Genomic DNA, 13,766 nt, shown 5'->3' with positions numbered 1-13,766 from the left:
AAAAGCTCTACTTTTGTCTCATCTGACCAGAGAACATTCTTCCAAAACGTTTTAGGCTTTTTCAGGTAAGTTTTGGCAAACTCCAGCCTGGCTTTTTTTTTTTGTCTCGGGGTAAGAAGTGGGGTCTTCCTGGGTCTCCTACCATACAGTCCCTTTTCATTCAGATGTCGACGGATCGTACGGGTTGACACTGTTGTACCCTCGGACTGCAGTGCAGCTTGAACTTGTTTGGATGTTAGTCTAGGTTATTTATCCAACATCCGCACAATCTTGCGTTGAAATCTCTTCTCAGTTTTTCTTTTCCGTCCACATCTAGGGAGGTTAGCCACAGTGCCATGGGCTTTAATCTTCTTGATGACACTGCGCACGGTAGACACACGAACATTCAGGTCTTTGGAGATGGACTTGTAGCCTTGAGATTGCTCATGCTTCCTCACAATTTGGTTTCTCAAGTCCTCAGACAGTTCTTTGGTTTTCTTTCTTTTCTCCATGCTCAATGTGGTACACACAAGGACACAGGACAGAGGTTGAGTCAACTTTAATCCATGTCAACTGGCTGCAAGTGTGATTGTTATTGCCAACACCTGTTAGGTGCCACAGTTAAGTTACAGGTGCTGTTAATTACACAAATTAGAGAAGCATCACATGATTTTTCGAAGGGTGCCAATACTTTTGTCCACCCCCTTTTTATGTTTGGTGTGGAATTATATCCAATTTGGCTTTAGGACAATTCTTTTTGTGTTTTTTTTTCATTTAAGACAAATTAAATTATGATAATACCAAAGAATTTGTGATTGCAATCATTTTCAAGAAGAAACTGAGTATTATCTGACAGAATTGCAGGGGTGTTAATACTTTTGGCCATGACTGTAATTTAGGATTGAAATAAAACAATCTTTGCATAAATCAATAGGACAGATAAGTATAAAGTTTGTAAAATATGTTGTTAGATAGCTTTACTCTGAACTTTCAATGTCAGGCTTGTCTCAGGGTAACATAGTAACATAGTTAGTAAGGCCGAAAAAAGACATTTGTCCATCCAGTTCAGCCTATATTCCGTCATAATAAATCCCCAGATCTACGTCCTTTTACAGAACCTAATAATTGTATGATACAATATTGTTCTGCTCCAGGAAGACATCCAGGCCTCTCTTGAACCCCTCGACTGAGTTCGCCATCACCACCTCCTCAGGCAAGCAATTCCAGATTCTCACTGCCCTAACAGTAAAGAATCCTCTTCTATGTTGGTGGAAAAACCTTCTCTCCTCCAGACGCAAAGAATGCCCCCTTGTGCCCGTCACCTTCCTTGGTATAAACAGATCCTCAGCGAGATATTTGTATTGTCCCCTTATATACTTATACATGGTTATTAGATCGCCCCTCAGTCGTCTTTTTTCTAGACTAAATAATCCTAATTTCGCTAATCTATCTGGGTATTGTAGTTCTCCCATCCCCTTTATTAATTTTGTTGCCCTCCTTTGTACTCTCTCTAGTTCCATTATATCCTTCCTGAGCACCGGTGCCCAAAACTGGACACAGTACTCCATGTGCGGTCTAACTAGGGATTTGTACATCTCACTAAATGCTTCACATCATACAGATGCATCTCACAAAATTAGAATATCAAAAAGTTAATTTCTTTCAGTTTTTCCATACAAAAAGTAAAACTCATATATTAGGTAGTCATTACAAACAGTGATGTATTTCAAGTGTTTATTTCTCTTCCCCCATGACGGCACCACGGAGAGAGGGGATCTGTCCCACAGGGAGAGGAAACCTACAGATAAAAAAAATAAAAGTGGTACGTCTCTCCCGCATCAGTTGGTTTCCTGTCCCTGATGGGGAAACTACAGTCGAAGCAAGAAGACTTACCTTGGATTTCCTCCCTGTCTCACAACCCTAAACAGTTATTCAACACCTTTAATTCTCTCCTCCGTCCCCCAGCACCTCCTCCCTCCCCACTCATCTCAGCTGAAGACTTTGCCTCATTTTTCAAGCAGAAGATTGAGAAAATCAGAGACAGTTTTAGTTAACAACCCCCAGAGCCCTTCCACCCAACTACCCAGCCCTCCACCTCCAAAACCAACTTCTCCACCATTACAGAAGATCGACTCTCCACTCTCAAGATCGCATCTCACCACCTGTGCACTTGACCCGATCCCTTCCCACTTCATCCCAAACCTCGCCACAGTCTTAATCCCAACTCTAACCCATCTCTTGAACCTATCACTAACCACTAGTGTTTTCCCCTCAAGCTTTAAACATGCCTCAATCACACCTATCCTCAAAAAGCCCTCTCTTGACCCATCCTCTGTATCTAGCGATCACCCTATATCACTTCTCCCCTATGCCTCAAAACTACTGGAACAACACGTCCATCTTGAACTGTCCTCCCATCTATCTTCCTGCTCCCTCTTCGACCGCTTACAATCAGGCTTCCGGTCACACCACTCCACTGAAATTGCCCTAACTAAGGTCACCAAAAACCTATTAACCGCCAAGAGCAAGCGACACTACTCTATCCTCCTCCTCCTGGACCTGTCCTCTGCCTTTGACACAGTGGACCATTCCCTATTACTACAGACCCTCTCATCCCTTGGCATCACAGACTTGGCCCTATTCTGGATCTCGTCATACCTAACTGACCGAACATCAGCGTCTCCCATTCACACACCACCTCCTCACCTCGCCCTCTATCTGTTGGAGTCCCACAAGGTTCAGTTCTAGGGCCCCAGCTCTTCTCCATTTACACTTTTGGCCTGGGACAGCTCATAGAATCTAACGGTTTTCAGTATCATCTCTATGCTGATGACACACAGATCTACATCTCTGGACCAGAAATCACCACCCTACTAACCAGAATCCCTCAATGTCTATCCGATATTTCATCCTTCTTCTCTGCTAGATTTCTAAAACTTAACATGGACAAAACAGAATTCATTGTCTTTCCCCCATCTCACGCGACCCATTACAGTAAACGGCTGCCCACTCTCCCCAGTCCCACAAGCTCGCTGCCTTGGGGTAATCCTTGACACTGATCTCTCCTTCAAACCGCATATCCAAGCCCTTTCCATTTCCTGCTGCCTTCAACTCAAAAATATTTCACGGAACCTAGTCCATGCCCTCATCATCTCCCGCCTTGACTACTGTAACCTCCTGCTCTGTGGCCTCCCCTTGAACACTCTCGCACCCCTACAATCTATTCTAAACCCAGCTGCCCGACTAATCCACCTGTCCCCCCGCTATTCCCCGGCCTCTCCCCTCTGTCAATCCCTTAACTGGCTCCCCATTACCCAGAGACTCCAGTACAAAAGCCTAACCATGACATATAAGGCCATCCACAACCTGTCTCCTCCATACATCTGTGACCTCGTCTCCCGGTACTTTCCTGCACGCAACCTCCGATCCTCACAAGATCTCCTCCTCTACTCCCCTTTTATCTCCTCTTCCCACAATCGCACACAAGATTTCTCTCGCGCATCACCCCTACTCTGGAACTCTACCACAACATATCAGACTTTCACCTACCATCGAAACCTTCAAAAAGAACCTGAAGACATACCTCTTCCGGCAAGCCTACAACCTGCAGTAACCGCCGATCGACCAAACCATTGCACGACCAGCTCTATCCTCACCTACTGTATCCTCACCCATCCCTTGTAGATTGTGAGCCCTCGCGGGCAGGGTCTTCTCTCCTCCTGTACCGGCTGTGACTTGTATTGTTCTAGATTATTGTACTTGTTTTTATTATGTATACCCCTCCTCACATGTAAAGCGCCATTAAATAAATGGCGCTATAATAATAATAGTAATCTTCGTGGGATTCCGGGGCCGACCAGTCTGATCCAGGCAGCGGGAGTTCCCTGCCTCGGCTGGGGCAGTTGTCCGAAGTGCCACCGCTGGGGTTAGCAGACCTTGAGGGTGTGCGGGGACAGGCGGCAGAAGAAACCGAGGAGCCAGCCTGTCTCTGAGCGTGTCTTGGAGTCTCCATTGCGCGCGACGCCGGGAGCAGGTAGTGCACATACGTGGGGCGGCACTCCCCTATGACGCGAACAGGCCTCAATGCACTACTGGAAATCCAGCAGTGTGCATGCGCAAGGCCCCCTGTGACGCGGAGAGCGCGTTGCATTACTGGGAAACTAGTAACTGGGCACGCGGCGCTCCCTGTAAATAACGGAAGTTCTGGGAGGTCCCTGGCGGGGGATTTAAGCAGCAGATAACCAGAGAACAGGGCCTCATATGAAGCTGGGGAGCATGAGCGACCAGGAACATCTATTAGAGCAGCCCCTGCAGGACCAGTCCCCTCAGCATGGGCACCAGCGGCAGCCTCAACAGCAGCAGCGGCAGCACCAGCAGCAAAGACCACAGCAAAAGAAGCAGACTGGAAAAATCTCTTCCCAACGACGCAGCGGCAGCAGTCATTCAGGCTCACAACACAGCAGTGAGAATTCATCTACGGAAATGGTTTCAACTCCAAACCCAGAATCCTTCTTTGTGCCAGGAGGGTAAGTGACCTTCGTGAAAGTCCACTTTTTATAATTCGGGTCTGTTCTCCCGCTCTTGTAGGGAAAGAAATGTACTACGAAGTCCAAGCATAGGATTTGTGCTCTCTTTTAAGAGGAGCTACCCACTACTTGGGGTAAAAAGCTCTGTGATTCCTGCGTAGAGCAGACAATTTGTGAGGAGACCCCAAAATTTGCCTCTTACCTTAGAGAGTTAATCAAAACTCAGGTAGACACCTTTAAAGCTTTTCAAGGGTGGAAAAAATGGCAAAAGCACAGACATAGAGCCCCTGAATATGATTCTTTTGATGAAGAAAGTGAATTAAGTGATTCAAGCAGCTCATTTTCTTCTTCTTAGTCATCCTCAGAGGAGGGGCACAGCTGCTTTCCAATAGAGGAGACAGTCTCGTTAAAGCAGTCTGAACCACCATGGGCCTAGTAGACCCACGGCCCAAGAAAACTGTTCAGGATCTAATCTTCAGTGGTCTAGAACAGAAGAAGCGGAGGGCATTCCCATTGAATGAGAAAATCACTAAGGGGGCAGTAGATCTCGGTCACTAATGGACATAACAAAGTCCATTCTTCTTCTAGCCGGGGTCAACCTGGCTTAATTGTCAGCCTTCACATAAAGGGCACAGAGAATCGGAAGGCAGATTTTTGGAGTCAAATTCAGTTGAGACAGGGCGAGTGGGAACTGAATCAGGAAGTGTTCACTCAGATTGCAGAACATTGGGGGTGGCCAGCAATAGACCTGTTCGCCAATTGCCGGAACCGGAAGGTAGATACTTTCTGCTCGATAGATCTCTTTGGGAATCCAGTTCCTCTAGACGCCTTTATGATCCTTTGGAATTACCATCTAGCCTACGCCTTTCTGCCAATATCCCTGATTCCATTAGTTTTAAGGTAAATTCGAGAGGACAAGGCTAGAGCGAGCTTAATAGCCCCCTTCTGGCCAATGAAAACATGGTTCATCTCCGACCCTTGGGTTCTCCCAGATATCCCGGACCTTCTTTCCCAAGGGTTGTTGGCTCATCCACAGGTAAAAAACTTGCATATAACAGCATGGAACTTGAAAGGTCACTTCTGAGCAATAGGGGATTATCTCCTAATTTAAGGTACCTTCACACTAAACGATATCGCTAGCGATCCGTGACGTTGCAGCGTCCTGGCTAGCGATATCGTTCAGTGTGACACGCAGCAGCGACCAGGATCCTGCTGTGATGTCGCTGGTCAGGGCTAGAAGGCCAGAACTTTATTTGGTCGCTGGCTCTACCGCTGACATTGCTGAATCGGTGTGTGTGACGCCGATTCAGCGATGTCTTCTCTGGTAACTAGGGTAAATATCGGGTTACTAAGCGCAGGGCCGCGCTTAGTAACCCGATGTTTACCCTGGTTACCATCGTAAAAGTTAAAAAAACAAACACTACATACTTACCTACCGCTGTCTGTCCCCGGCGCTCTGCTTCTCTGCTCTGGCTGTGAGCACCGGGCAGCCGGAAAGCAGAGCGGTGACGTCACCGCTCTGCTTTCCGGCCGATGTGCTCACAGCCAGAGCAGAGAAGCACAGCGCCGGGGACAGACAGCGGTAGGTAAGTATGTAGTGTTTTTTTTTTTTTTTTTAACTTTTACGATGGTAACCAGGGTAAACATCGGGTTACTAAGCACGGCCCTGCGCTTAGTAACCCAATGTTTACCCTGGTTACCGGCATTGTTGGTCGCTGGAGAGCTGTCTGTGTGACAGCTCTCCAGCGACCAAACAGCGACGCTGCAGCGATCGACATCGTTGTCGGTATCGCTGCAGCGTCGCTGTGTGTGAAGGTACCTTTAGTAGCCACTTTATTACAGAGTAGGAAACCTATAACTACCAAGCTGTATGGAAGAACCTGGAAAAGATTCATTTCAGTTTCAGACCCCAAATTAGATGGAGAGGTTCCACTGAAGGCAATCTTACAGTTTCTCCAGTAAGGTTTAGAACAGGGATTGGCCACAAGCACGCTAAAAGTTCAGGTTGCAGTACTAGGGGCCCTGTACAATTATGACCTAGCCAGGGACCATTGGGTATCCAGATTTATCAAGGCTTCAAGCAGATCTAGACCCATCTATCCTCATGTGGCCTCCCCTTGGGACTTGAACTTAGTCCTTAGTACTATAACTAAGGCTCCCTTTGAACCCCTGTCAGAAGTCCTGCTAAAAGTCGTGTCACTTTAAACCTCTCTACTAGTAGCTCTAACATCAGCGCGCAGAGTTAGTGATATCCAGGCTTTGCCTGCATACCCGCCTTTCGCACAAATATTAGTCGTTCTTAAAACTGACCCAGCCTATCTTCCAAAGGTGGCATCACGATTTTACGGGTCTCAGGAGATCTACCTCCCTTCCTTTTGCCCCAATCCCAAAAATAACAGAGAGGAAGCCTTGCATACATTAGATGTCAGGAGATGCTTAATCCATTATCTAGCAGCCACACGGTAGTGTAGGCAGGATAGGTCTTTGTGTGCTTCCAGGGTCCTCGGAAGGAGCAGAAATCATCCAAAAGCACGCTTGCAAGGTGGTTAAGATGCCATCACCCTATCATACCCCATGCATGGGGCCTCCTTTCCAGAAACCGTAAAAGCCCATTTAACAAGATCAGTGGCGACTTCCTGGGCAGAAAGTGCCAGCGCCTCGAAAGAGCAGATATGTAGAGCCGCTACTTGGTCTTCCCCCTCTACATTCTATAATCATTATCGGCTTGACCTATCCTCTTCTTCGGACCTTACCTTAAGTGTTCTGGAGGCAGTGGTCCACCCCAATGCACTCTCTGCAATTCTCTCTGTGGTGCCGTCATGGGGGGAAAGAGAAAAACATAGTTACTTACCAATAACGGTTTTTCTCTGAGCCCATGACGGCATCGTACATTCCCTCCCTTCACGTGTGGGTGTGCACACTTAGTTTAGTTAACATTACGTTTAAAAAGCTTGCCAAGTGATGTCGCCATTAAATTTCATAAGTATTGATAAATATTTTTATTTAGTTATTCATGTTATTAATCTGAAGTTCCTTTAGTGCTCTGTAAAACAATTGATGCGGGAGAGAGGTACCGCCTTTTTTTTCTGTAGATTTCCTGTCCCTGTGGGGCGGATCCCCTCTCTCTGTGGGGCCGTCATGGGCTCAGAGAAATACCGTTATCAGTAAATAACTGTTTTTCTGTTAATGTTGATGATTATGGCTTACAGCCAATGAAAACCCAAAAATCATTATCTCAGTAAATCAGAATACTTTATAACACCAGCTTAAAACAATTTTAAATTCCGAAGTGACCTACTGAAATTTATATTCAGTAAATGCACTCAATACTTGGTCGGGGCTCTTTTTGCATCAATTACTGCATCAATGCGGTGTGGCTTGGAGGCGATCAGTCTGTGGCACTGCTGAGGCGTTATGGAAGCCCAGGTTGCTTTGATAGCAGCCTTCAGCTCGTCTGCATTGTTGGGTCTGGTGTCTCTCATCTTCCCTTTGACAATACCCCATAGACTCTATGTGGTTAAGGTCAGACGAATTTGCTGGCAAATCAAGCACAGTGATACTGTTGTTTTTAAACCAGATATTGGTACTTTTAGCAGTGTGAACAGGTGCCAAGTCCTGCTGGAAAATGAAATTTCCATCTCCAAAAAGCTTGACAGCAGAGGGAAGCATGAAGTGCTCTAAAATTTCCTAGTACACTGCTGCACTTATTTTGGTCTTGATAAAACATTTTGTGAGATGCACCTGTATTTCTTCAGTCTATGAAGAGGGTAGGGGGGAGCATGTTTGTTGAATCATATTCCAGAAGCACACAGACACACACATATTCTTGTATAGTGTATATAAGTCATCAGAACGGCTAATTTCTCCAAACATGAGCAAAGAGGAAAATGAAACAATAACATCAAGTATGCAGAGACAAAGTATACTGGACTATTGATTTATCCACAGTTTATTGAAAGTTTAGATATGCTTTAAGAAGTACTTGCCTTAATCCTGCTTTCCTGTTCACTCCAGAAGTTCTGAGATGAATGCAGACATTCCTTCCCTGTGTGTTTTTCCCCTTCTTTGTAGAGGAGGAGCTTCACTATTTATCATGAACATAAACAGCAGCACAGATTCATCTCAGCTAAAAGTCTAGACCTTAGATCAGGAATAGGACAGACATTTATAGGATATTTCATAACTTTCCCAAATTCTCATGAAAAAAAATATTCCCCCAAAACTGCATTGAACTACTGTACCCAATTTATTATATAGTTTAGGACTTGGTCCATTTTATACCGACTCTGACTCCACAGCCCTGGTGGGAACAGTGACTGTCTGTCATGACAGCGTGGCAAACACTGGATGTTCGGGCCCCCCATTCATGTGAATGGGGACCTGGTGCTGTTCTGGTACTCGAACCATAGTAACATAGTTAGCAAGGCCGAAAAAAGACATTTGTCCATCCAGTTCAGCCTATATTCCATCAGAATAAATCCCCAGATCTACGTCCTTCTAAAGAACCTAATAACTGTAAGATACAATATTGTTGTGCTCCAGGATGACATCCAAGCCTCACTTGAACCCCTAGACTGAGTTCGCCACCAAACTTTTTGTAACAGTTCGGCTGATCCTGAATATCCTAGTGTCTGCACCATTTATGCACATATTATTAGAGATGGGCAGAGAATCTTAAACATCAAAAACTCACCAAAAGCTCTTTGTGGAAATGTAGCCTTATATTTACATGCCCCGCAATTCCTTGTCATGTCCTCCCACGCCTCAGTCTGAGATCATTATAACATAATGTCCTCTCTCCCGCCCTCAATTCATAATAATGTCATTTCCCCTACCCGACCTCATTTAGTTTGTTAAAAAGTAAAAAAAAAAAGTAATACTTGCCTCTCTATATAGTCTCCTGCAGCCCAACTTCCTCGTGTGGCCAAGCGCCTACATGGTGGCACAATGATGTCATCTCACCTGCTGAATTGCATCATAGGGAAGGTGACTGGAGCTCCCATGTAGCGTCGTTGCCATTTTCGATTGTCTGCATCAAAGCGGACTACCAATGATGGAGCACAAACCATTATAATGAGGGAAATCTGGCCATGGGTCCCAGCCGGCAGCCCTGATTGTCCTCATTATAATCTGTCTATGGTTATACAAGCATCCCACATAGTAAGACTCCTCCTATATCTTAAGATTTGTATTACTATGTGTTAGCAGCATAATAACCTGTGCAAATTATGTAAGGATGTGTAATAACTTGGAGTATTGATCTGGACTAGTAACCTGCATTACTCTCTTCTACACAGACATGTTACACATTATGTGTTCCCGCACCTCTTCTCTTAGGCTGCATTGTTTTATTCTTCGTATGCATTTAATCGCAGCAGATATGTAATCGTATAATGTATTTGAATATTGTAAATACTGTTTCTCCTGTGTAACAGACGGACTACTTTGGAGTCGCTGGAACTGTTTACTGCATGCTGTTTGGCAAATACATGAAAGTTCGTGAAGAGAATGGAGCGTGGAGACCAGAAGGCAATTTTAAACGGTCAGTTATTATGGAAACCCCAACGGAAGGAATGTTCAGTCTGAATGATCTTTTTACATGTGTACATGGGTACAAGTTTTCTAAAAAGTAATGGGAGGAATTTGAGGCGAAAACTACAATTATTTTCAATGGATGTGTCAAAAATCTGCATGTGGATCAAACTTATAATTCACAACGACAAGGACTTTAAAGAGAACCAGACATCTCCACCCACTCCCCTTCATTGACCGGAAACTATCACTCGAGGAGCGGGCAGGGAGATGCTGCCAGATCCACCTGTTATGACTAGTTTCTAGCAGCTTTTAAAGTATGTTTTTCTATGAAACACAGCAATGTTTCGGAGTCGCATACACTGGTGAAGTCATGGAGCCAATGCTTGAAACGGGCTGTCAGTGGCTTTTATATGCTGCACAATCCATAATCTCGGCTTTGTCCGATATCCAGCGCCTCCTCTTAGGAGTCACACGACTGCAATGCCGACTCCCTGAATCGCTCTCCGGTCACGTTCACACATTCAGTGTTGGGTCAGTAAAATACTTGGCTTTGGCGTACAAATACTGATGTTAAGTACTGACCAAATACTCAGTGCACAGGCGGACCTACCGCCAGTTCAACCGGTGCAGCTGCATCGGGCCCCGAAGGTGAAGGGGGGCACTTGCAGGCAGTGGCGTACTGCCAGGGGCCTGGCTTTATGCTGCTGCAGTAGATCGTTGCCCGCACTGTATTAGAAGTGCACAAGTGCCGGCCGCCATCCCTGTATTGCAGACACTGCAGGCTGTGTCTGCTGATCTGACGTCACCTGCGCGCCTGTTTCACTCTGCTGGACAGGAGAGATGAAGTCAGCAGGGGCAGAAGGTATGTGAGGATGGGGCTTCATCACATTCCTGCTGTGTTTGCTTTCTGCTCTATCTGCACTGTGAGATTTATTGCACTTGCATACAGATAAGGTGGTGCTGTCAGTGGGGTCATTGGCTCCAGCGACACCCGATCTGTATGTAAGAGGTGTGATCCTGAGCCTCCAGCATTATATGTCCTGCAGCCTGGCCAGTGCTCAGTGCAGGTAACACTATATATGTGCACATAGTACAGTACATAACACCTAGAACAGAGATTAGTATACACCTTTGTACCTAACAGACCTGGGCCAATTGGGGCAATTGGACCGGGCTATCTGAGATAGCCAAACGCCCAAAACCACTGGAACGCAGGCCGTGTCATATGGTCGATCTGCATCCAGAGTAAACTCCCATCTGCATCTTCAGGACGCACATAGTGGTGAATATAATGGTGGAGGACGGAAACACCAACTCTTTCCACCAGTCACAGCGTGTGCCACAACAGACAGCATGGGGCGATTTGACGTGTGCGGCGACTGCATGGAAATGCAAAATTTAGCATTTTTGTGCGGTCTCCGCATGCGGACGCATCCGCATACAACGCATGTCCCTGCGTACCAAATGTTAAAGATAGGTACGCAGGGAAATGCAGGACGTATACAGAAGTAGGCGGAGCTTCAGGGAGGAAGTCCGCAGCTCTCCTTAATTGAAATGTGAACCTAGCCTTAGTCTGTGATCTGGTTTTGTCAATATCAGGAAAAATAGGAAAAAACTCAATTCAAATCAATAGTAATCTCAGAGCAGTGCTAAAGGGGTAGAAATATTTTATACTGTACAACTTTTTCAACTCCGGAATTAGTGGTGGTCCTGGATTCAGAGACTTAAATCACACATCAGAAGATCACTTTGACTATATTGTTTCTTTAACCAAATTCCAATTATGTCTCCTCTTTCATAACTTATGTTTGTTTTATTTTAGATTGCAGAATGGAATAGTGTGGGAAGCATTTTTCCATACATTGCTGAATATTCCCGACTGTCACAGCCCATCTCCACTCAAACATTTGCGTGAAGAACTGACACAGCACTTCCAGAGAATGTACATTGCAAAGATGAAATCTCTGCACAACAGACTTGTTATCCTGCTCCTAGAAAGCAAGCGTTCGAGGAAGTAACCTTGACCAGACTTTTTACAAAAACTCTTTCAATGTGTTGGACAACAAAGTGTGTCAGTTTTTGTACTTTCATAGTTTTAATGACTGTTTCACAGTAAGGCCACAAATTCTAGAGAACATCACTTCAACTATAGTTACCTCTGACCTTCTACAGCCAATGGGCAAAATAAATGCAATGTATTCATCATGCTAAAAGCGCCTGAGTTCTGCCATGATTTGTGCTGAAACTGTTTTTAACAGCTTGCACCTCATTGGATTTATTTTTATTTATTTTTTTTAAGACCATTTTTTACAACTTGTTTTGCAGTATGGTCTTTCAGAAAAGGGTGTGACTTGTAGGAAAAAAGGGTTATGGCCTAAATTGTGACAAAAAAATGTGCGCCACAATTTTGGTATAAAGTAAGCCAATAAAGGTGGTACAAACTTATATATGGTGCATTTTAAGACTATATTCTATCAGTGATGCCGTAGGATATTTCTGTCTAGTCTAATTTGTCATCATCTAAGAATTAGACGGTTTTGATAAATCTGCCCAATATTTAGCAATCGTACAAATGTGAAATTTCTTGCCAGTGTATTGATAGTGTTGTTCCTAACTAAAACTTTGCCAAGTATTAAAAATTACCCAACTTTAAAAAGAAAAATGGAAAATTGTTGCAAATGTGACAAAAATACTTACATACATGCATACAGCTCTGGCAAGAAATTTAGAGGCCACTGCAACATGTTCAGTTTGTCTGATTTTTCTCTTTATAGGTACCGTATTTTCCGGCGTATAAGACTACTTTTTAACCCCTAAAAATTGTCCCAAAAGCCGGGGGTCGTCTTATACGCTGGGTATGGGTGCATGGAGTGATCCTGGATGGTTCCCAGGGTCTGGAGGAGAGGAGACTCTCCTTCAGGCCCTGGGATACATATTCATGAAAAAATAAAGAATAAAAATAAAAAATATGGATATACTCACCCCTCCGACAAACCCTGGCTCTCAGCGCTGCAAGCGTCTGCCTCCGTTCCTAAGAATGCAGTGAGTGAAGGACCTTCGATGACGTCGCGGTCACGTGAGCGGTCAGTCTCCTCTCCTCCAGACCCTGGGAACCACACGCCGTATAAGATGACCCCCGTCTTATACGGCAGGTATATCCCAAATTCCATATTTTATATGGAAAAGTTGGGGGTCGTCTTAAACGCCCAGTCGTCTTATACACCAGAAAATACGGTATATTTTTGAGTAAAATGTAAATTGTTCTTTTAGTCTATAAACTTCTGACAACAGGTCTCCAAATTTCCAAGCAATAAATTTTGTATTTTTTTCTGAAAAGGAGAAATGGTCAAAATGAAAAGAAAACACCAGGGCTTTCAGACCTCAAATAATGCAAAGAAAACAAGTTCATAATCGTTTAGAAACAACAATACTAATGTTTTAACTAAGGAAGAGTTCAGAAATAAATATTTTGTGGAATAACCATGATTTTCTCCTTCGCCTCATTTGGGGACACAGACCGTGGGTGTATGCTGCTGCCAATAGGAGGCTGACACTAAGTGATACAAAAAAAGTTAGCTCTTCCCCTGCAGCATATACCTTCCTGCTGGCTCTCAGCTAACCAGTTCTTGCTTAGTGTCTGTAGGAGGCACATGGGTCTGGTTCAGACCCCATAGTTTTTTTTATTTTTTACTTTTCTGTAAATTTTTATTTTTTAATTAACTAAGT

At 44.6% G+C, this 13,766-nt stretch overlaps 1 protein-coding gene across 1 annotated transcript in view; it reads left to right on the top strand.

Annotated features, from left to right (window-relative positions):
- Window positions 1-13,521, top strand: part of BUB1 (BUB1 mitotic checkpoint serine/threonine kinase) — a 137,373-nt gene extending 123,852 nt beyond the window's left edge. The window contains exons 21-22 of the mRNA XM_069769202.1: window positions 9,941-10,047; window positions 11,863-13,521. Of these exons, the coding sequence (XP_069625303.1) occupies window positions 9,941-10,047; window positions 11,863-12,058 (303 nt within the window). The 3' untranslated portion in view covers window positions 12,059-13,521. The remainder of the gene's footprint in view (window positions 1-9,940; window positions 10,048-11,862) is intronic.
- Window positions 13,522-13,766: the final 245 nt, after the last annotated feature.

The sequence above is a fragment of the Ranitomeya imitator genome, chromosome 5 (genome assembly GCF_032444005.1).
Source record: "Ranitomeya imitator isolate aRanImi1 chromosome 5, aRanImi1.pri, whole genome shotgun sequence".
Taxonomy (NCBI): Eukaryota; Metazoa; Chordata; class Amphibia; order Anura; family Dendrobatidae; genus Ranitomeya; species Ranitomeya imitator.
The sequence above is the reverse complement of the archived record's forward strand: the minus strand, read 5'-3'. Positions and strand labels throughout refer to the sequence as shown.